The sequence below is a fragment of the Ovis canadensis genome, chromosome 2 (genome assembly GCF_042477335.2).
Source record: "Ovis canadensis isolate MfBH-ARS-UI-01 breed Bighorn chromosome 2, ARS-UI_OviCan_v2, whole genome shotgun sequence".
NCBI lineage: Eukaryota > Metazoa > Chordata > Mammalia > Artiodactyla > Bovidae > Ovis > Ovis canadensis.
The window spans coordinates 210,486,238-210,511,654 of record NC_091246.1 but is presented as its reverse complement, the minus strand read 5'-3'; the positions used below and the strand labels follow the sequence as shown (position 1 = coordinate 210,511,654).

At 37.9% G+C, this 25,417-nt stretch overlaps 1 protein-coding gene and 1 pseudogene across 3 annotated transcripts in view; both read right to left on the bottom strand.

Moving 5' to 3' along the window:
- The window catches only part of NBEAL1 (neurobeachin like 1), a 153,374-nt gene that overhangs the window by 110,240 nt on the left and 17,717 nt on the right, over window positions 1–25,417 (bottom strand). For 2 of the 3 annotated variants that reach the window (XM_069578035.1, XM_069578037.1), the window contains exons 3-7: window positions 21,565–21,656; window positions 16,441–16,602; window positions 5,834–5,915; window positions 5,151–5,278; window positions 202–284 (exon numbers count right to left, since the gene is read on the bottom strand). In XM_069578035.1, coding sequence (XP_069434136.1) covers window positions 202–284; window positions 5,151–5,278; window positions 5,834–5,915; window positions 16,441–16,602; window positions 21,565–21,656 — 547 coding nt within the window. Of the gene's footprint in view, window positions 1–201; window positions 285–5,150; window positions 5,279–5,833; window positions 5,916–16,440; window positions 16,603–21,564; window positions 21,675–25,417 lie in introns of those variants that run through there. The other variant, XM_069578036.1, reaches the window with a different exon arrangement.
- Window positions 11,640–12,517, bottom strand: LOC138434134 (X-box-binding protein 1-like; annotated as a pseudogene).

Here is a 25,417-nt window from a genome sequence, read left to right as displayed (position 1 = left end):
AAACACTTAGAGAACAGTAAATTAAATGAAACCAAGAGGAATAATCACAGCAAAATAACAATCAAGTACTCTAGTAACAGGTTCTTAGAATCTTTATCTTATAAATACACAAGCTGAAACAAGGTCAGAATCAGAATAAGAATAAGGAATAATCAGAGTAACATCAGAATCAAAGCAAGAGAAATTAGAGCTGTTACTTACGATAAAAGAAAGGGACGAACTCCACTGTGAGAGAAGCTGGTTTATACTTCTGTCTGCTCTTTTCCACAGTACTAAAGATTCGTCTACCATTAAAAAGAAGTTAAGGGTATATTACAACATGGGCAAACGGAGAAGGCACAATTGCGAAAACAATGATAAACAATAGTTTGCTTTTCATTTGTATATTAAAAATACACCACCAGAATTGGAATAATCTTGAAAGGGAAGTCTCGCCAATAATGTAAATGCTCATCAACTGAAAGGATTTTTTCTTTTGAATTGTGCAAAAAAATTTACAATAGTTACTGGTGAAACATAGCAGCCACATTAAAAGCCTCATAACAACTGGAAATAGAAAAAGGAACTAGCCTTTTAAAATTTCCAACCTGTAAAAGAATTTAGTCAATAGTGCTGCTAATCTGACACCTAAGGCAGTAGCTTATACAGCACAACTAAAATCAAGCTATTTTGTGCCACTTTCTGAAATTTTATCTGGGTGCACAGACTCCATACTACTGGCTTCCTCCACAATGAAGGATAGTGATCTAGAGGGCTGGAATTACTTTTGTTTTTAATCACAATTCTAGTAGTTTTGATGGCTGAAATATTTCTACTGACTTCAGTAAGGCCAACACAAACAGCATGTGCTTTTACCAAGAACATTTCAATTCAACACAAAATGAGTATATCTTAGATGGGCATGGTGGGTGTGGGGTTTAGGGAACAAAGGTTACTGTTATGATGATACATCAGCAACTGGTGGCTTGCTGGAAAATTAGAAAAATATATATATACATTTTTTTCCTCATTCCCTGAACACGCTTTTAACACTGTTAGAGCCAACAAAATATATTGGAGAACAACCACATAGAAATTCAATATATTTAAATGTGAATTACTGATAAAGCACTACATTAAGCTGCCTTCTTAACAATCTGAACAATACTCCATTATGTTATTGAAATTATTTTCCTTATAACTGTAAAGAAAGAAAAGCCAACTGACCATAGAATAAGACAAACAGGATAGGACTCAGTACTAATCAAGTAAAACGTTCTAAGATTTAGCTCTAATATCGAGATTCACTAGAAATCATATCAGACACCATTTGTTACTGCACTGTTTTCCAAATCTATGCCTATCTCCATTTTCCAGAGGGCTTAGGAATTATCATACTTCTGTATTTACAAACATAACATCTTAGAACATCACTGGATCTTCCTGTTTAATTAAGACCTTACCAAGGTTTTTTGTGCATGTCTTTAAACAATATAAATATTACTAGTTTCAAATAAAAAACTGAGTAATATTGTAAAAAAAATTAAAAAATCAGTCATGTTGTAGAAAAATTAATTCTAAAAGGATGAAATCTGATTTAGCTTCAGTTAGGCTTTTCCACAATATTATTTACATTTTGCACATTTATTACTAATTATGATATTAACTAATAGAATATATATCCTAGCCAAAGATCCTGTACTGCAAACAACAATAAAAATTCTCATTTGACTAACACAATAAAAATATACTCTTGTGATATGTGATTAATGACTCATTCTAAAGGCCCTGTATTAGATGTGACATTCAAACATAAATAATTTCCATTATACTTGTGGTAAAATTTAATAAGCTGAATTAAAAGAGGAGAAAACAATTATATCATAACAGGTATCAGAGCATAAGTAATTTGCACTGCATGCTTTCAATAGGTTAAAACAGAACAGCTAATAATGTACCATTTTTAAAACATAGTATATTTGGTTGCTCCATTATTAACTGGTATCTGGCCAAGCATTTAGCACCTAGCTGATGCCAATACATATCAACAGGTTGCTGAGAGGGATGCAAAATGTTTGCTTGCATTTCAGTTTTCTAAAGGTTATGTCCCCCAGTCAATTTTTCTATGCTTTTTTTTTGTGTTCTCATCATACCTAGAACATACGCTTTTTTTTCTCAATTTTTAAACTTTTCATCCGGAAATAAATTCAAGCTCTGGCAAAAACTGCCAGAATAAAAATAGTATAAAGAACTTCAAGAAGTGCTTACTCAGGGTCATTGTTTAAAATTTTATCCTAAATGCTTTATAATTTGCTTACTCTTCCCCTAAAATATATATACATATATATTTATATATATGTGTATTTACATATGTACACATATTGAGACCTATAATTTTTCAGAACATTTAAGGGAAATTATGAATATTATCCCCTTTTACCTCTAAATACTTGATAGTGAATAATTCCTAGGAATAGGGATACTGTCATATATAATATTATAGTACTGTTATAAATTTCAATACACTTACCATTAATGTTACACATTTATTGAAACTACTACTATAATCCAATATGTCAACTGACCTAACAGTGTCCTATAGCATTTCACCTTCTAGGCCCTAAGTATAGTTTCCTATCCAGGGTCAGGCATTGCATTTGGCAGTCACACCTCTTTTACCTTCTTTAATCTGAAACATTTCCACACATTTTCTCTGTCATACTTTTAAAGTCTGCTGTCTCCTAACTCTTCCTTTTATTCACTAAAATGTTGTCCCTTTGGAGTTTGCTTCATGTTTCCATACAATTAAGATTCAGATCACACATTCTTAGCTGGACTATTATACATGCAATGATGGGTCCTTCTTAGCATTATCACAGTTGCAGGCACAGGGTGTCCACCTGTTTCTCAATGATGATGTTAACTTTGGTCATCCAGTCAATGTACTATCCAGTACTGTACAAAATAATTACTAATTTATCCTTTGCAACAAGAAAGTAATCTGTAGAGAAGCATTTTAAAATTATGCAAAACCCATGTTCTTTACCAAACTTTCGCCGCTGTATATTGGGATTCCTAACTTTCCTATAATGTGTCCAAAATGTTGATTCTTTTCAAACATCAGCATCCCCTGTGCATTCCTAATTGTCATTTGCCCTTCTACTGGAAGCAAGAGCCCTCTCTACTCCCTTATTTTTCTCTCTCTCCCTATCTTTATCAATCAATCACTGGTACGGACTTATGAATTCCTTTCTTCCTCCATGGTTTATAACAAAAGACAACTTCTTTCAATATATAAAGGAAACCAAATGTATAAGTGGATAGGATCATTATATTTAATGGCAGTGATAAGTCATTCAGTCATTTCTGACTCTGCAACCCCATATACTGTAGCCTGCCAGGCTCCTCTGTCTATGGAATTTTCCAGGCAAGAATACTGGAGTGGATTGCCATTTCCTCCTCCAGGGGATCTCCCTGACCCAGGGGATCGAACCAGTGTCTCTTGCATCTCCTGAATTGGCAGGTGGATTCTTTACCACTGAGTTACCTGGGAAGCCAGTTATATTCAATAGCTGGAGTATTTGTTCTTATTATTTCTATTAAACTCTCCTTGCTTTACCTAAAAGATGTGTTATTTCAATAAAATATTACTTACTATATAGAACATACAAAGTGCTACCACATAGTCTATATACATGTTCTCTCAGTTATTAATTCTTAACCACTATTCAATGGTGGCTATTCAAAGTGAGGGTATCACACCCTGGAAATCCTGAAAATCCTATTTTAAAAAAATCAAAACATTCTAGTAACGAAATGTTGTAGGAAGTAAGAATTACTTATAAATAAGACAAATTACATTGAAAATAAAAAATCTTCAGATTGAAAGTACAGCAGCAGGGAGACTGAAAAAAGAGATCTGACTGTAAGTGACAATATACCTATTCTTTTCCCACAGGTAAGAAAGTCATCTGAGTTTTTATACTCTTTGAGCTGTGTACTGGTAATTATGCCTTTGTTGCTAAGCTACCAATCCACCATTCCACATTTCATCTGCTTTGTGATGCTGCAATAGGCATGCTACAAACTATATTTCTTTTTCTCCAGGTACCTCAGTCTTGGTTTCATCAACATGTGGTACTAAACGGAGACTGGAAGACTGAATGGTTGAAAGGGGAATGATTCTTTATTCCTTTTCTTTTTTTCACCAGCCAACAGTTCTTAACTATGGCATTCACAGTTGGTTTCTGTCTTCAGCTTATTTTTGGCAATCCCAGAACCAGCCTCTTCATGGCTGCTCAGTGATATCAGCACTGCCTTAGGGCTCTTTCCCCAGAAATCTCACACCCAGGAACTGCAGGACTCCTTCTCTGAAACATCTAGTTTCTGATAACTCCAAACTCTTCCCTTTGTTCCCACAGCCCCAGGGAAGGAGCTGCTTCCTAAAGCCACTATTTCTATATTACACCAGTGTCCCCCCTTTTGCTTTCTGAATCCTCTAATCCTTCCCTGGTGGCTCAGAGGGTAAAGCATCTGCCTACAATGTGGGAGGACCTGGGTTCGATCCCTGGGCCAGGAAAATCCCCTGGAGAAGGAAATGACAACCTACTCCAGTATTCTTGCCTGGAAAATCACATGGACTGAGAAGCCCAGCAGGCTGCAGTCCATGGGGTCACAAAGAGTCCAACACGACTGAGCAATTTCACTAATACCTACTTAAAATTTTCCTTTTGCTATATGCTCTCTTTTAAAGCACTGGTTTCTGTTTTCCTAACTAGACCTTGGCTGATACAAGGTCCACAATTTAAAATAAACATTAATACATAAAACATTATTAAAATTCATTTACAAATTATGAAATATGCTTTTATAAAAAGAGAAATTTCCTTGAAAAATATGTACACTCTACTTGATGCTACTGTGCTCTGAGATTTTTTACCATCAGATTATTAGCATTCAATTGCATTACAAAATAAAAGATCAGAGCGAATTAATTATCCAGAAGTGGCATTTATCACTAATTCATTACCTCCAATGTACCTCTCTATTTCAGAGATAGAGATGGAGCCTAAAACACAACTTACCAGTTGCTTTCATAGAGAATGAGACCTGCTTTGAAGAATTACATTCACTAGGACCTTAAGTGTGCAAATGAACACTGTAAGACATACCCTGAAATTCGTTGCCTCCAATTCCGATATGGATCATATAAACTTTCGCAAAATGCCAATGCATGGATCACAAATTCTTCAACAGATGTCTGATCTGCCAATTCCTTCTCTTTTTTTTTGCTTTTCAACTGAGAATTTAAATATAAAATTATATGCACTTAAATATTAAGCCATATGACATACTGTGCAATATCATTAAGAGATTACTATGTTTCATTCATCTAATAATTACAAATAATTTTTATTCAAATAAGCCTAAGTTTCAGGTCAGTTGCAGGTCAGTTAATCATATTGACTAGATATAACCACTCAAATTTTAAATATTTTCTAGGAAAGGTTTCAAACTGTCAGCCAAACATTTTTCCAAAAATGAAGATGCTTTCAGTAAGAGGGCTATTTGATGAATAAATAATAAAAACATAAAATGACAAACTGTGCCATTTTAAAAAGCCATTTACAAAATGCTTCAATTTTAAAATTAAAATAACAAAATGTATTAATAACTGTTTTTCTACTTTTAGATAATATGCATCAGATGCCTGCAATAATGTGCTCAATGATAATTTAATGATCTTCTCAATTAATACCTCCTCTGAAAACATTTAACTGTACTAAATTTTAAAAAGTAAAAACTAATTACTCTCAGTAAAGCAACAAAAAGGAATATATTAATTCACACCTACTTGCTGAATATAGAGTGTTGTCATAGTGATAACATGGTTGATATATGAGCAGGTCCCAATTTCTTCTACATTAGATAGATTTCTGTGAGAGAAAAAAAAAAGAATAGCCATATATTTATTGCATATGAATGGTGAGAAAAATGCATGCTCATATATTCAGACTGATTTTCAGAACACTTGTTGGCAAATGAAGTACAAATAACATTCATTAAAACTTAAAATCAATTTGATTATATAATTGCTTTCCTACTGAGAATGCAAAACACAACTCAAGCACTATTTAAGTACTATAAACAGAGAATAAGAAATACTTGTTAATTAGCATTTGCTTATTGTGAAAAATTGGAAAGTATCACAAAGTAGAAAGAGTAAAAGTCATTAATGTTCTTACAACTCGAACATTAGCAAATACATACATTGTGGATTATTTCTTTCCAGATTTGTTGCTATTTTCTTCTGTAGATTCTTAGCTTGGTTTTTTTACATATCATGGCCTTTATAAGACATTTTGTGTAGTTTTACAGTTATCATCTTGCTTTCTGAAACTGGGTTCTCCTTTTAGACTCATCCCTGGTGGCTCAGATGGTAAAGCGTCTGCCTACATTGTGGGAGGCCTGGATTCAATCCCTGGGTCAGGAAGATATCCTGGAGAAGGAAATGGCAACCCACTCCAGTATTCCTGCCTGAAAATCCCATTGACGGAGGAGCCTGAAGGGCTACAGTCCACGGGGTAGCAAAGAGTCAGACACAACTGAGCAACTTCACTTTCTTTCACTTTCTTTCACTTTCTTTAGACTCATAATATATCTCTTCAACTGTATTAAAAAGCATGAAAGAAGGGTGGATATCTATACATACTTCAAGAGGGCAGAGCACATGCCTTGTATAAAGCAATGGATTAACAAGGGCATGGCATTCAGTTAAAACCTGACCCTCATTTTTATTCCCTTTTTAATAAGATCGAGGAATAGCACATAAAGGGGCTTCCCTGGTGGCTCAGATGGTAAAGAATCCACCTGCAATGCAGGAGACCCAGGTTCAATCCGAGTCGGGAAGAGCCACTGGACAAGCAAATGGCTACCCACTCCAGTATTCTTGCCTGGAGAATTCCATGGACAGAGGAGCCTGGTGGGCTACAGCCCAGAGGGTCGAAAGAGTCATTTTTTCCATGACACATAAAATGTTAAAGTGTACTCTATCTAACCTCGCCAGTCTTTTTCTTTACAGATTAAAAAAAAATTCTATTAAGACAAAAACTCTATTAAGTTCTGAGACATTGTGACCTTGAAAAATACTCTGTATCTTAAAATCCAGTAGATGCTAAAAGAACAGGAAAAATTAACTGAATTAACAGACTTCTTAAGAAGTCAGAATGGCAGGACATCTTTGAGAAAGCAGAGCATAAAGGCAGAGGTAACATTCAAAGCCTGTGGAGGATTCTGGGAAGACAGCCAAGTAGGAAGCACAAGGAATCTGTCTCCCCACCTAGAAACAGTTACACTGTCAAAATCAGTTTGATGTAAGTATTTTGGAAACCTTGAGCCTCTAATGAAGGCTGGTAACTTTCATATGAAGTTTTGGATGGTAAATTGCAATTAATGTCCTACATTATGGACATTAATTTAAATTTCAGCTATTAGCACAGCAGCAGCTACCAATCCCCATCCCAGACATGTGGTAAACAGCCGTGCATATGTTCCAGAAGCAGCTTGGAAGCAAGCTTACAGGAACCATTAAGGGCAAAAAGAACCCTGTCCCCAAGTATTGGAGATCTGTTCTCTGGTCACCAACTGCTGCATCTCTGCTGGGAGCCAGCGTGAGGAATCCCACCTGTGACAAGGTCACAGCAGAGATGTGATGGGCAAGGCAAGTCAGATCTCAGGGTGTCCCCCTGGTATTTCGTGAGCATGTACCCCCAAAACCAAAAATCTGCCGGCTTCTGTACTCTGCTTTTCTGATAGTCTCTGGAAAAAGTCAACTCAGGGCTTTAGCCTTCTGCATTTGAAAGGGATGTTTCAGTTAAAACCCCTCTGATAACTCTCTAGCTTGCCTAACAGGTTCCCCCGGACCTCTTACAGCTTGTGAATTGCTTACAGCCCCCCAACCGAGAGAGGCACAAAGCTTAAAAGCATCTTAAAGATGCAGAACCTTTTCTAAAGAGCTAAAAATCATATTGGTGACGGGTTTTCACTGTTGACTCGATGATTGCCGCCAGGCCTCCGTATTCTTTATCTTTTAGGCACCTGGGAGGATGTTAATCAATGTAAATGGGATATGGAAAAAGATATATAATAGTTTTGATGTTAGCAACACTAGACTTTTGAGTTAATCACTTTTCTTTTGTTATAAATCACTGTACTCCTTTTACTTGTTATAAACTGCTGTATCTTTGCTATGTAAGAATGTAACTTTATTTAGTGCTTTCTGAGAGTAGCACCAGACTTTGAGAAGAACAACACAAATAAGTCTTCTGGTTGACAAACCCTTATCAGAAAAAAGGCTGTAAAATGTTAATTGGCCCTTTTGGCGGGAAAATGATGTAAATCACCTAAGACTTGTATATACAACTAGGTATGCAGAGAGAAAAGCCTGGTTTTGATAAGAGTCTGGGCTGCTAACGCTGCATAAGTTTGTATTACCCATTGATCTCTATGTACAATCAAAAAGGTATAAAAGGCCTTTCTAGACAATAGAGGTCGGGCCAGTCACTGGAAGGACTGGTTTCCCCCGTGTCTCCTCTTTACTTTATTTTCTGGCTGAATTCCCATCTGGGGCGTGGAGGCTCGCCATATCTACTTATTTGCCCCGACTTCTAAGATCCACGAGAGAGGGAGCCCAAGGTGGGGCACCCTCCGATATTCAAGAGGACGCCAGTGGCCTAATGTAGATGGTGCAAGCTCCTTGTCTGGAACTTCACTGGCCTTCCACGTAAACCAAGTTATTCAGCCTCTTTTCTCCACTTAATTTTCCTACTACACTATTTCTTCCTAATCTAATCTTATATTTCTAATTAAATAAATAAGTTTTTCCTCGCCAACGTCATTCCTGCTTCGAATTACCTGGATCCACCAGAGCTGGACCCCGGCACACCTCATTATAAAGGTGCACAGAAACAGACAGGCAGCCACTGCTATTGCACCTACCCCCACAGTTATTACTCTTCCCTCTACGGGCAATGTAATTTCCATGGGACTTAATGAGTCATTTCCCTTTCCACCATCATCTTCTAATTTTTTCTCCCCTTTTGGGAGACAGATATTAAAGACTAGGATATTCAAAACTGATGGCATAAATAGGGAAAATTACAGAGTGACCACATATGCTGAGGGAAAATCATAATAGATCTGAGCAGACCTCAGGTTTACAACTCAGGTTGATTCTCAGCACAAAGACAATCTGTAATAAAACATCTATTTCTGCTTTATTGACTATGCCAAAGCCTTTGACTGTGTGGATCACAAGAAACTGTGGAAAATTCTGAGAGAGATGGGAATACCAGACCACCTGACCTGCCTCTTGAGAAACCTATATGCAGGTCAGGAAGCAACAGTTAGAACTAGACATGGAACAACAGACTGGTTCCAAATAGGAAAAGGAGTACGTCAAGGCTGTATATTGTCATCCTGCTTATTTAACTTCTATGCAGAGTACATCATGAGAAACGCTGGGCTGGAAGAAACACAAGCTGGAATCAAGATTGTCGAGAGAAATATCAATAACCTTAGATATACAGATGACACCACCCTTATGGCAGAAAGTAAAGAGGAACTAAAGAGCCTCTGGATGAAAGTGAAAGAGGAGAGTGAAAAAGTTGGCTTAAAGCTCAACATTCAGAAAAAGAAAGATCACGGCATCTGGTCCCATCACTTCATGGCAAATAGATGGGGAAACAGTGGAAACAGTGGTCAGACTTTATTTCTTGGGGCTCCAAAATCACTGCAGATGGTGACTGCAGCCATGAAATTAAAAGACGCTTACTCCTTGGAAGAAAAGTTATGACCAACCTAGATAGCATATTCAAAAGCAGAGACATTACTTTGCCGACTAAGGTCCGTCTAGTCAAGGCTATGATTTTACCAGCAGTCATGTATGGATGTGAGAGTTGGACTGTGAAGAAAGCTGAGCACCGAAGAATTGATGCTTTTGAACTGTGGTGTTGGAGAAGACTCTTGAGAGTCCCTTGGACTGCAAGGAGGTCCAACCAGTCCATTCTAAAGGAGATCAGCCCTGGGATTACTTTGGAAGGAATGATGCTAAAGCTGAAACTCCAGTACTTTGGCCACCTCATGCGAAGAGCTGACTCATTGGAAAAGACCCTGATGCTGGGAGGGATTGAGGGCAGGAGGAGAAGGGGACGACTGAGGATGAGATGGCTGGATGGCATCACTGACTCGATGGACATGAGTCTGAGTGAACTCTGGGAGTTGGTGATGGACAGGGAGGCCTGGCGTGCTGCGATTTATGGGGTCACAAAGAGTCAGACACGACTGAGCGACTGAACTGAACTCAACTGAATAAAAAATATTATAAAAGCAACAAACAAAAGTAACAACAAAAAGCAGTAAACAACTGGAAAGGAGGTAAATCTGATTTTCAACATTACGTTATTAGATTCAATGTCCTGCATTCAATTAAAAAGAAAAATCAGAAGATATACAAAGAACTAGGGAACTATGGCCCAGTCAAAAGAAAAAAAGAAATCAACAGAAACTCCCTGAAAAAGACTTATTGGACAAAAAACTTCAAATTAACTGTCTTCAAGACACTCGAAATATTCAAGGTAGGCATGGAGAAAGTTAAGAAATTAATGTGTAAACAAAATGGAAATACTGATAAAGAGATTTAAAAGACTAAAAAGAAGCCAAAAGAAATTCTGGTGCTGAAAAGTACAATCATTACAATGAAAAATTCACTAGAGGAATCCAAGAGCAGATTTTTTTTTTTTTTTGACACTGCATTGTACTTTTTAATTGCACAGGTAGTTTTAAATAAATGGAGAAAGCACCTTCCAAAAGTTACGCTAGCACGGAAAGATTTCATCAAGCATTTACATAGTAGTTTTCTGTAATTTTACAAGATTCTTGATCTTTACTTGAACTGTATGTGAGGGAAAAGGAGCCCCTTCAGGTAGGTGTTCTGCTTGCAGAACCAAACTAAAGGACCTAAAATCGGAGGCAAGCCTGGGATGCTAAGAAGGGAAAAGAGAAACTGATAAAGGACCATTCCTTAACTCCATGTCTGAACACTTATCCCATGACCCTTGTGTAAGTACTTCAGGGTGAACCACCACCCTTAAGATAAACGTACACCCTCAGAAGCTGTAATTCTGGATCATAGTAATGTATGTATGTACCCTGGACCACTAAAGGTCAAAGGACAATACTTGGGGTGACCTAGGAGGCTTGAACAAATACTTTAGAGGAATTCTCCAGGACCACACCCCTCTACTTTGGCTTTTTGGATGAAGCACAGGCCTTTGTGCTGTCCTCTAGGCAGTGTCACAGTCAAGAAAAGAGCATCAGTACTGGATCACTCCTTAGACACTAACCAGCTGGGCAAAATTCACTGGCAAAAGGGTCCTCCCAAGAATGGTCTGCATCAAGCAGGGAGGACATGTCGCTCAAAGGAGAAGGGGAGCCCTCATAGCTACAGTCACTGTAAGCATCCAGCAGGCAGGAAGATGGCTTCAGGCAGTTGCTGGTTGAAAGCAGAACTGAGATACCCAGCTCTGGAATGAAGTCATCTTCTGCAAGTTCTTCCTTCACTGAGACAGTGAATTTAGGGTGATCTTTCTCTGAGCGGCTGAAAGGTGCTTCCTCAATTTTCACTACCACACTGGCTTCGCTCTCTGTCTCAGAGGGCATCTCTAAGACTAGGGGCTTTGTATATACATGGTCAAAACGAATCAGGTCATTAATGGCTTCCAGCTTGGCTGATGACGTCCCCAGGTATGGAGAAGGGGAGGCCGGTAAGGAACGGGGTCCTTCTGGGTCCACTTCTGGGAGCTGCTCCAGGCTGGCAGACTCTGGGGAAGGACATCTGAGGAATATGACTGGGTCCAAGTTGAACAGAATGCCCAACAGGATATCAGACTCAGAGTCTGAAGAGTCAGCACCACTGGAGTCCATGGGGAGATGTTCTGGAGGGGGGACAACTGGGCCTGCACCTGCTGCAGAGGTGCACGTAGTCTGAGTGCTGTGGACTCGGCAGACCCGGCCACCAGCCCTGCTCCGTCCCTCTTGGTCTCTGCTTCCTCTTCAGCCACTAGGGCATCCGTCCCCAATTGCTCTTAACTCCTGATTCTCAACTACAAGGCCATGAGTTTTCTCTTGTAAAAGCTGATTTTCTAACAGTTTTTGGTTCTCTTCTTCCAAATCTACCGCTTGTTGCTCCAGCTCACTCATTCGAGCTTTCTCTCGGTCTCTGGCAGTCTGAGCTGCTTCTGTTTTTCAGTTTCCTCCGCAGCGCCTTCTCTTCCGGGCTCAGGTGCATGAGGCGCTGTCACCTGCATGCCTGGGGCAGAGCCCCCGTCACCCTCTCCAGGCTGGCCCCTTGCTGGCCTGGCACCATGACCAGCAGAGCCCGGCCAGCCAGGGCTCCGGCCGCAGCAGTGGGCTGGCCAGACAGAAGCAGTACTTTAGGGGCCCCGGCGGCCAGGCTCTGAGTGGGTGCAACCACCACCATGGCTGGAGCGTGTCTACGCCAGTGGGTACCGCCGCTGCCCCCCAAGAGCAGACTTGAAGAGGGGGAAGAAAGAATCAGGGAACCTAAAGACAGCACAATGGACATTAACAAGTCTAAATAATAGAAATAATAATATTTGCGTTCTGGAAAAAGAAGAGAAAGAAAAAGGGGAACAGAGAATACCTGAACAAATAATGGGTGAAAAGAAAGACATGAAAATAAACAATAAGCCGAGAAGCTTAATAAACTCCAAATAAGGTGAACTCACAGACACCCACACTGAGACACACAAAGTTATCAAACTCTCAAAGGACATAGAGAGGATCTTTAAAGCATGAAGAGAGAAATAATTCATCACATATAAGATATCCTCAATACAATTATCACCAGATTTCTAATAACAAACTTAGGCCAGAAGACAGTGAGAGAATATATTCAAAATGCTAAAAGAAAAAATTATCAACCAACAATCCAATATTTGGCAAACTGCTTCAAAAGTGAGGGAGAAACAAACACATTTCTAGAAAACAAAAAGTAATGGAGTCTGTGCCAACTAGGTGAACCATGCAAAAAATGCTCAACAGTGTCCTGCAAGGTGAAAATTAAGGACACTACAGTTGAGTTCAATCGCTCAGTCGTGTCCGACTCTTTGCGACCCCATGATTCGCAGCACGCCAGGCCTCCCTGTCCATCCCAGAGTTCATTCAAACTCACATCCATCGAGTCAGTGATGCCATCCAGCCATCTCATCCTCTGTTGTCCCCTTCTCCTCCTGCCCCCAATCCCTTCCAGCCATCAGAGTCTTTTCCAATGAGTCAACTCTTCACATGAGGTGGCCAAAGTACTGGAGTTTCAGCTATAGCATCATTCCTTCCAAAGAAATCCCAGGGCTGATCTCCTTCAGAATGGACTGGTTGGATCTCCTTGCAGTCCAAGGGACTCTCAAGAGTCTTCTCCCACACCACAGTTCAAAAGCATCAATTCTTTGGCACTCAGTTTTTTTTATACTCCAACTCTCACATCCATACATGACTACTGGAAAAACCATAGCCTTGACTAGACAGACCTTTGTTGACAAAGTAATGTCTCTGCTTTTTAATATGCTGTCTAGGTTGGTCGTAACTTTTCTTCCATCTGCAGTGATTTTGGAGCCCAAAACACTAAAGTCTGACACTGTTTCCACTGTTTCCCCATCTATTTGCCATGAAGCGATGGGACCAGATGCCATGATCTTCGTTTTCTGAATGTTGAGCTTTAAGCCAACTTTTTCACTCTCCTCTTTCACTTTCATCAAGAGGTTTTTTAGTTCCTCTTCACTTTCTGCCATAAGGGTGGTGTCATCTGCATATCTGAGGTTATTGATACTTCTCCTGGCAACCTTGATTCCAGCTTGTGCTTCTTCCAGCCCAGCATTTCTCATGATGTACTCTGCATATAAGTTAAATAAGCACAGTGACAATACACAGTCTTGATGCACTCCTTTTCCTATTTGGAACCAGTGTGTTGTTCCATGTCCAGTTCTAACGGTTGCTTCCTGACTTGCATTCAGATTTCCCAAGAGGCAGGTCAGGTGGTCTGGTATTCCCATCTCTCTCAGAATTTTCCACAGTTTATTGTGATCCACACAATCAAAGGCTTTGGCATAGTCAATAAAGCAGAAATAGATGTTTTTCTGGAATTCTCTTGCTTTTCTTGGATTTCCGTGATATTGAATGGTTTGTCTTGGAAACAAACAGAGATCATTCTGTCGTTTTTGAGATTGCATCCAAGTACTGCATTTCGGACTCTTTTGTTGACTATGAGGGCTCCTCCATTTATTCTAAGAGATTCTTGCCCACAGTAGTAAATATAATGGTCATCTGAGTTAAATTCACCCATTCCGGTCCATTTTAGTTTGCTGATTCCTGGAATGTCGACATTCACTCTTGCCATCTCCTGTTTGATCACTTCCAATTTGCCTTGATTCATGGACTTAACATTCCAGGTTCCTATGTAATATTGCTCTTTACAGCATTGGACCTTGCTTCCATCACAAGTCACATCCACAACTGGGTGTTGTTTTTGCTTTGGCTCCATCTCTTCATTCTTTCTGGAGTTATTTCTCCACTGATCTCCTGTAGCATATTGGGCACCTAACAACCTGGGGAGTTCATCTTTCAGTGTCCTATCTTTTTGCCTTTTCATACTGTTCATGGGGTTCTCAAGGCAGGAATACTCAAGTGGTTTGCCATTCCCTTCTCCAATTGGGATTCCCTGGTGGCTCAGATGGTAAAGTGTCTGCCCGCAATGCAGGAGACCTGGGTTCAATCCCTGGTTCAGGAAGATCCCCTGGAGAGGAAATGGTAACCCACTCCAGTACTCTTGCCTAGAAAATTCCATGGATGGAGGAGTCTGGTGGGCTACAGTCCATGGGGTCACAAAGAGTCAGACATGACTGATTATAAAGAAATAAAAAGATACATAGTACTGATTATAAAGAAATAAAAAGAATTATTACAGTATTATGAAGAACTGTACACAGATTTAATAACATAGGTGAAATGGAGAAATTCCTAGAAACACAAAACCTCCTAAGACTAAACCATGATGAAATAAATAACCTGAACAGATCTTCAACTAATAAGGATACTGAATCAACAGTCAAAACTCTCTCAACAAAGCAGCCCTAGACCTGATGTTTTCACTGGCAAATTCTACAAAACATTTAAAGAAGAACTGATGCCAATCCTTCTCACGTCTTTCCAAAAAGTGAAGAAGAAACACTTTATAAATCATTATATGATGGCAGTATTACCCTGATACCAAATCAGACAAGAGATTCCAAGAAAACTACATACCAAAATCCTTATAAACATTAATGCAGAGATCTTCAACAAAATGCCAGTAAGGAGAATTCAACAGCCTATTAAAAGGACTACATACCATGACCAAGTGGAACTCATTCCTGAAATGAAAGGCTGGTTCAACATATGAAACCTGACCAATGCAATATGCTTCATCAACAGAATAAAGGGAAAAAATCCACATGATCATCTCAGTTAAAAAGCATTTTAACTGCACGAAAAGCACTTGAGAAAATTCAACAATCTTTCCTGAGAACAACACCCAGCAAATTAAGAATAGAAGGAAACTGTCTTGACTTAATAAAATCTATATATAATTTCACAGCAAATATCAAACTAATGGTAAAAGACTAAAAGTTTTTCCTCTAAGAACAAGAAGACAGATTTTAAGAAGCATATGATGTTCCTAACCCAATGGCTCTCAAATTTTTATATGCAGATTAACGTGGAATAGGTGAAAATCAGAATGCATGAGCTCTTTTAGATCCAAATTTCCATACAGAAGGCTCAAACTCTGCATTTCTAGTAAGCTTCCCAATTGTTATTTATACACACCAAATTTAAGTACCATAGACCCAATCATCTATAAATCTGGAAATATAAGGTATGGAATAATTATACTTACTTTGGTTAAATTATAAAATGAAAGACTAGAAAAATACATTTTGCAAATGGCAACGCACAGTATAAAAATGTGTATGTACATGTTTATAGGTGAGGACCATAGAGAAAATACAAGTGCAATAAATTCTTAAGTAACAGCTCTTGTCATTGTCTTAACTCTAAAGCACTTATTCTTTTATCTTGGCTGAATATCTCTATGTAGGTATACTAAAAGGCTTTCCAATATAATAACAAACTACAAGCCTACTTCAAAAGCTGCACTCATCCTTAAGAGCTCCACATAAACAACAAACATCATTAATAACCAATAAATGCCATTATTAGTTTGCTATTAACCACATGGACAACAAACATCATTAATAACCACATGGACAACAAACATCATTAATAACCAATAAATACATTGTTAGTTTGCTATTATTTAAAACAGATAACTAGTTTATTTGCACCAGATACCTGCAAAGAATAATGAAGAACTTGACAAGCAAAATTGACAAGGCTTGCTGTTCTTCCTCTAACCCATCAGCCATTTTTTGAACACACTGTAGAAGCTGGATCCTCAGAACCTGCAGAATATTATCAGGAAGCAGAGATATTCCGGGAGGCACATCATCCACCCTACAACAAAAAGCGAACAAAATAAGAAGAGTGTTTAAATACAAGATGAAAATCTCTGGCACTTTAAAGGAACTACATTTTCAGTTCAAGTCCTAAAGAAGCTCCTCTAGGTCACAAATTCTGTGCCTCCTCTCTGCAAGGTACCACCAAATGATTAGTGATATTTTAAAAGATTATTAGAGCAGAGTGATTAGTAACACTTCAGAGGAGGCTTACTGAAAAGAGAAAAAAAGATGCTATATAGTATTTTCAACTGTGCTACTTTTAAAGAATATACTTAAAATAGGAATATACTTAAAATATATTAGTTCACCTTCTATTACTTAGAAATAAAATGTATCTATACCAATTCAAAAAGAAACAGTAACTAGCAAATATAAAAGAAGTACCCATAACTAGTTTAATATCTGTTAACTGCTTCACTAAATGAACAATATTCACCTACCTATAGGCTCCCTAAGCCATCTGATCAGAAGAGGGAGAGAAGGTAACTAGCAAAAGGAAAGGAGAAAGAGATGAATGTAGAACTCCAAGCACAAACATCAACAGAAGACTCTTTTATTTAAAGTGATATATCAATATTTTGTGACAAGTGGTTTCTGTGTAAAACTATTTGGTTCTACAGGGCAAAAACCAACACCAGATATAAGTGACTTCTTGCACGTGGCTCTCACATTAAAATCCCCTAGATTCAGTTTCAGAAGCCGGAATGCTAAATTTCACCTCTGTAACATATCCATTTAATCTCATCTCTGAAACTGTAATATCTCTATGAAACTGTAATATCAGATATCTGCCCTATTTCACTGGGCTCTGAAACCAAGTAGTCAATGTGCATTTTCCACTTTAAAATAGGTGAAGAACTCTAAAAATGTAATACATTTTAAATACATATTTCTAAAGCCTAAGAATCTTTTCATAAGTCACTATACTAATTTTCCTATCTCTATTAGGAAAATGCTCAAATCATAAAGAAGCACTGTGAAGAATGACAATTATACTTTATAATGGTCTCTTTTTCAGAAAGTGCTTAACATGAAGTATTAGTACTATTTTTACACTGAGTAAAAGGTATTCATTGTAGATAGAAAAATCTGAAGCACCTCAGCAGCAGTCACATAAACACACATGATAAATATTAGCCTCTTCCTGAACCACCCTATAACATAAATTAATAAAGTGTTTTATAAAATAAATACAAGTCACAAAGCAGACTACCAAGGTTGCCTAATTCTACAACTATGTTATAAAATATGCTTCGTTTTAGTCTGGGCATCATTTCACTTGCAACTTTGGATTCTTTAATTCTCTCTTATTTACAGATGGCAAAAGAAACACTCATTTTTATATTTAATTTTTTCTGAAGAGCTAAAAAAAGGTGATTAGAAAAAACAGAGCAACTTCAAAATAACAAATATTTAAATAAAACTGATTTTCAAGACTAGGCAAAACTATTCCTCCTCACTTTTCCAAAAATGTAAGTCAGCAAGAAAGAAGACATCAGATTTCCCAATATTTCATTCTAGTTATTTAAAACTTGTTCCTTTTGTCCTTAGTTGTCCCTTTTTCTATTTACATATGTTTTTATTTTCCTAGGCAGAAAAAAATACCAGCTTCTAAAAGAGTAATCTTTTTTCTTAACTGACACTCATAAAATTAGTTAGAACATGGTTTATAGTCCAAGTTGGAATTTTTGGTCTAATGTGATAAAGATTTCAGAATTTAGAAGTATGTTCCCACCTCTAAGACTTCACTGCCAAAATTCTAAGCTCCTTTTGCTGAAATTTCCCAAACTTCAGAAATCTTTTCCACTCCTCTGTTCGCCTACTCAATGTCTCCTGTAAACAGCTGCCAATTGTTCTAACACAGGAAAAAGTCCAGCTTAAATTTCAAGGCTTTGTAATCTGGTAAAAGCAACCCTTGCTTTGTATTATGAATTCTCTAACATGGAAATTTTATAAAGTCAGTATACTTTAAATGAGGATTATCTGTGAGCTGCTTTAAGATGACGGCTAGTTTTATACATCTGACATATACTATACACTTGAAAAATGGAAAATTTACTACTAGCAAAATCTAAATCCATATTCTGACAAAAATATGAAAAATAATTTTTAAAAAACAAACTAAGTCACAAGTAAAAACGCTATTGGCATTCTTCATCTTACTTTAAATGTAGCGGCAATATAACTCTTTGTACTGTTTTTAGAAATAACCTCTGAAGACAGGAGACATTTATAACAGATGGATGATAACAAGTGCATCTTACAAAACACCAAGCATTCAAAGGCCAAAATCCTGACTCCATAAAAACTCTCACATTCATGATTTAAAGTGAGCTGTAAGTTTTTATAATAAAAGCACTTCTAAGTATAAATGGTGGTTCATTTCCCTGATGGCTCAGATGGTAAAGAATCTGCTTGCAATGAAGGAGACCCAGGTTCGATCCCTGGGTTGGGATGATCTCATGGAGAAAGAAATACCAATTCACTCCAGTATTCTTGCCTGGAAAATCCCGTGGACAGAGGAGCCTGGCAGGCTACAGTCCATGGGGTCTTAAAGGGTTGGACACAACTGAGTAACTGAGAATGCATGCACGCACACAATATAAACTAAAAGAATACTCTTTTATGAGTAGAAATCAATAACACATAATCTTATTCTGAGTTAAGATTTAATACTGATTTTTCAGCCTTTATAAACTTGTAACAAATAATCTAATGTGAAAGAACTCTGAAACTGCATTTATAAACAATAAAGCACTTGCGCTTTTTGAGCATAACCACATCATTTCTTAAGTTCAATGCTCTGGTCCAAAAACTCAAATGATCTTCTTTCTCTGAAGTATTACAATCACCTCTTAATGGGGCTTTTTGCCTTCAATCTCAACCCTTCCCAATCCAACCTCCATAATGCCACCTAAATGACTTTAAAAAAAAAAAAAAAAACTTGATCACAATACTGTTACAGAAAAAATCCCTTGCCTAGAGCCTTGTATCTTCCATAACAAAAAACCAAAGTCCATGGGGAGTGCATTCATGGCATCTCATGATCTGGCTCCAATTTGATTCTCCAAATTCAACTCACCTGGTCTATACTCTCAGTGCCTACCTCTACCCCCAATCTGCAAACATTTCCCTTTCTGAAGATTTTCAATTTTTCAGATTCTCTTTTTTTTGGCGGGGGCTGGGGGGGGGGGGAATGGTGGGATTGCACAACAGGTCATGCAGGATCTTTGTTCCCTGGAAACTAAGGATCACACTCCCACCACCTTCAGTGGAAGCATGGGGCCTTAACCACTGAACCACCAGCGTGCCCACTCACATCTAACTCTTTGCAACCCCGTGGGCTACAGCCCGCCAGGGTCCTCTATCCATGGAATTTTCCAGACAAGAATACTGGAGTCTAGGGGATCTTCTGACCAGGGTATGGAACTCCATCTCCTGCAGCTCTTGCATTGGTAGGCAGCTTCTTTACCACTGTGCCACCTGGGAAGCTAGAACCACCAGGGAAGTCCCAATTCTCCAGATACTCTTTTTCATCATCAACCACCAGCCATTTCTCCCCTCCCCTCTTAATACATCTCTACATATTGAGTTCCTTTTGTTCCTTAACCACAGCCAACCTAACCTCTGCTGCCTAACAAGGATTAGGTCCACAAGTTGACTTGAGATACAATACAAAGTTTATCAAGGAAGTGGGCCTGGGAACTGTGAGACTATGGAAATGGTGGCAGGCAGAGGAATGGGAGAAAATATTTGTACTTTCACTTACACATTTCTCCAAGATTTTAATTTTTCCCTATTTTATGATTTTCAAATCCAATTTTTAAAAATCTGAAAACTTGACCTACTCCAAGGTATTATCCAGGGCCTTACTATAGGCCAGGAAAAATAAGTTTCAACTACAATGCCTGTCATATAACAAAGAAATTTTGGGCAAATGAATGGAGTGACACACGGTGGACCCTTAGATAGTTTCAAAAATAGGCTGGTCATATCTGAATGACTCACCCCCCCAACTTTCTGAGAGGGGAGAAGAAGTACAGACTAAGGTCGATCGAACAGTCGATGATGTAATAAGACCCAACAAAACTGGAAAACCAAAGCTCAAAGAGCTTCCTTCTTTGGACACACTGATGTTCAGGGAGAGCAACACACCCTCACCCCACAGGAAGACAGCAAGAAGCCCTGCATCCAGGCCCTCCCAGACCCTGGCCCTGTTCCTATGTGTATCCTTCATAATAATACTGTAATCCTACATATAGGACTTTCAGTGAGATTTCTAAGTCATTGTAGCAAACTACTGAATGTGAGGGAGTCATGACAACTTCCAAATGTACAGCCTGTTGGTCAGAAGTGTCAAGGTCTCCCTGCTGCTGCTGCTGCTGCTACTGCTGCTGCTGCTATGTTGCTTCAGTCATGTCCGTCAGGCTCCCCCCTCGCTGGGATTCTCCAGGCAAGAACACTGGAGTGGGTTGCCATTTCCTTCTCTAATGCATGAAAGTGAAAAGTGAAAGTGAAGTCACTCAGTCGTGTCCAACTCTGTGTGACGCCATGGACTGTAGCTCACCAGGCTCCTCCATCCATGGGATTTTCAAGGCAAAAGTACTGGAGTGGGGTGCCATTGCCTTCTCCGTAGACTTGCTAATAATGACTGAAGTGAGGACAGTCTCGCAGAGAACTTTACCCTTAACTCGTGGCATATAGCACTAACTCTGGGTAATATCAGAACTGAAACGAACTGCAGGACACTCAGTTGCCAGTGCCTTAACAAAGCAAAGAAGAGGCAACAAGAAAGATGACTGTGATCAATCAGAAATGTCTGCTAGGAAAGCAGGGTTATGCAGGAGGGGCATGTGTGTCATATAATTGCCATCCTTTTAATATGTCCTCAATGAGGTTTTTATGATAAGAATTAACAAATTCACCCAAGGGTAGGAAACTAAGTGTTTCTACATACCTGGTAGGCAGCTTTTCAAAGTCAACATCTAAGAATTGTTCATAGCTAGAAACAAAACTGTCCAACCACAGCTTCAGGTAATCTGGATCTTTCTGAAATAAGAAAATCATCATAATATTAACTATGTTAGGAGTCTTTTTTAAAAAACGTTTTAACTCCTATTGAGCAAATATAAACTGATAATCTAAAGGAGTAATAATATGAAATCTCTAAATGATACTCAGGAAGACATAAGAGCTGTTTTAAAATGTGTATTAAGTATAATGATCCCATGTGACTCACACAAAGAGCTATAGTCTTAACAATATTCTGTAAGATTCTACACAATTTGCCTTCTTCTAACTCTGTGATCTTACCCACTATCACCCTGTACTATACTGGCTTCCTGACTGTTACTGGGACAAGCCAGACATGTTCCCATCTGAGGCCTTTGCAATGGCTGTTTTCTCTATCTAGAACATTCTTCTCCCAATAGCTGAATGGCTAACCCCTGCATCTTCTTCAAGTCATTCTTTAAATGGCTTATTCTCAATGAAGCCAAATTTTACTACCCGTTCTTAAAATTAGAAGCCTTCTGACCATGTTTTCCTAAAATTACCAGCCTTACAAGCCAACATTTACCTTATACCCTATTCTGTTGTCCCACTTCATGGTGCTTTCTCACCTTCTCACACACTCTAGAATTTATTCATTACCTGTCAGTTCCCCTAGACTGAGGACTTCACAATCATAGGGCCTATCTAAAGGCTCACCACAAGTGACTATTCTGTTTACTAATGGATACCAAGTGGCTGAAACAGTTCCTGGCACTCAACAAATACTTGTCCAATGAATTAATGAAAAATATAAAAAACATAAATAAAATAAAATAAAATTGGAGATGGGTCATTAACCTAAACATAAAAACTAAAAGATCTTCTAAAAGAAAATATAGGAGAATACCTTTGCAACTTTGGGGCACACAAAGATCTTTCAGCTTGGACACAAAAATCACAAACCAAAAAAAGAAAAAAATAATAATTACTCTTATTCAAAATTTAAAACTTCTGTTTATTAGAATACACCATTAAGAAAAGGAGAAGGCAAGCCATACATCAGCTGAAAATATTCTCAGTACATATATGTGACAAAAGATTTGTACCAAGAATATAAAAAGAACTTCGATGAATCAATGTAAAAAGGACAACTCAATTTAAAGACGGGCAAAAGGTTCAGATGTTTCACAAAAGAAAAAATACAAATGGCCAAGCAGCATGCAAAAACATTTACAATATCACTAGTTATCCAGGGAAATGCAAATTAAAATGAAATGGAACACCATCACACATCCACTAGAAAAGATAAAATTTAAAAGACTGTCCATATCAAGTATTGGTAAAAATGTGGAATAACTGGAACTCACATTTCTGGTGGGAGTATAAAATGTACAATCACTTGGAAAATAGTTTAGCAGTTTCTTTTAAACATAAATTTACCACATGGCCCAGTCATTCCTCTCAAGAGAAAAAACAAACAAAAACAAAAAACACTTGTACCAAAGTGTTCATAGAAGATTTATTTTTAATAGCCCTAAGCTGGGAATAAACCAAAATTCTATCAACAGGTTAACTGATAAATTGTGGTATAGTCACACAATGGAATGCTAGCTTCCAATAACAGTGAATAAACTACTGATATGACAACAGTGAGAAATCTCAAAAACATGGTGAGCAACATGCCAGGCATTAAAGCATGCTGAAATTGTGATTTCAATTGTAAAAGTTCTAGAGCAGCCTACGGTGACGGAAATTAGATCACTGTCTTTCAGAGGGCTGCCTACACAAGGGCACACAGGAAATCTTCCCAGGTAATAGAAATTTTCTATTTGTTTTATTAGGCAGTAGTTACACAAATGTTTGCCATACCAAAACTCATCAAATTTGACACAAAATCTGTGCATTTTGTGGTAAGTTATATCTCAAAGATGATTTGAAAAAAACCATGATTCCTCATAAATTATTTTAAGTATAAATTGCATCATTAAAAATGATGTTCAAAATGTTTCCTTCATGTTCTTAACACTTTTTTACTCCAGTCAATTTCAACATGACCCTCAGGAGTCTTATTTATCATTGGTTAGGCACTGCTCTTGGATAACAAGAACTCAAGTAATTTATTTCCCTAAAATAAAAGCAGGATACACAAATGAGAATTCCTAAAAAGAATGTTCCCAGAATATGCAGACAGCTGACCTTTTGTGTATTTGTTTTTTCTATTAATACACTGTTCCAAAATCAGATCATAAATTGTTATAATCCACATCATCACTGAGACGATGGAAATATTTCAGAAAAAGAACTACCTCTTGTGAGAAATCTTCTCAAGGATTTCATTAATTGTTCTTTTCATTTCCAATCAGCACATCATCCATTCATTCATACATTCAGGATAAGACTCCAGAAATACAAGTAGCTGGAGTTTGCCTCTATAGAGCAGTTTTAATAAACTGTGTAAAAGTTCAACACAAAACAGCTCATAATGCCATAAAGAATTAATGTATTTCTCCTTATAGATTATTTAGAAACTCTACAGTATCTAGTTCAAAGTCTGAAAGTCAGGGCTATCAAGTGTTTGCTAAGTACAGAGTTCTCTTAGGAAGTTGAACAGCTAACTATAAGGAAAGAAATGGTATTTAAACCTGGAAATGTTTTACTTAGTAAGAAGTGAAGCAGTTACAGTCTTTTCAGATTCTGCAATGTACCAAGTACTATTGTTGTCATTTAGTCACTAAGTTGTATTCGACTGTCTGCTACCCAATTCACTGTATCCCACCAGGCTCCTCTATCCATGGGATTCCCACGCAAATACTAGAGTGGGTGGTCATTTCCTTCTCCAACGGAACCTGAGTCTCCTGCATTGGCAGACAGCTTCTTTACCACTGACCAACTAGGGAAACCCACCAAGTACTACAGCAACTATTTTAAAAGTATACATCATCCCATTTACTCCTTACAACCACTGAGAGAGGGTTTCATTTTTCTCATTTTACAGGTTAGAAAAGCAAAGTTCTAAGGATATATAACTTATCCACAGTCATACAGCTAGTCATTGATAGTGCAGGGATTAAAATGCAAAGATATATGAATCCAACTGTGTCCTCTCCACTATACTACACTATCTTTGAATTGTGAGCAGGAATAAAATGGAGTTTTGGCTTTGTGAGCAAAAAGAGGAAAAGAGGAACTGAGTCAGGATCAGTACACTCAAGTGCATAAACAACTTTAATACATAAAAAAGCCACATCTGACACAGCCTGAGAAAACCCTTAAAATGATCTATACTTAACTGCCAAAGGTCATAATAGGAAAAAAGTCCACACATTCAGAAACAATTAAATCTCAAGCTTAGGCAATTTCATGGTTATGAGAGTGTAGTACGATAAAATAACACAGTAGGGTCTATCTCCCCAGCTGCACAATATTTATTAACACAAAACACAAAGTACTGCAGAAGCACTGAGGTCAAATTAAAGGGACACTAATCCCCTCTCTGCACTTTCTTGAACAAGTTACTCTACGTATACACAAGTTTCTTCTGTAAAAATGAAGATAATCATAGCACCTTTCTTTACAGGGTTGTGAAAATGAAATAACCTAGTAAGTGTCAACGGCTTAGAACAATGCCTAGCACATAGTATAGGCTAAGTATAGTTATTTTTATAACCTATTATGTGCCTAAATTAGGTAACATTCCAAAACAAGAACGTTCTAAGCTACCCATATGCATACTTAAATATTTCATGATCCCCAGTGCCATATGATCTTAATTGTATACTTTTCCTTTCACATCTGTTTGCATTTACTATCTGTGTGAC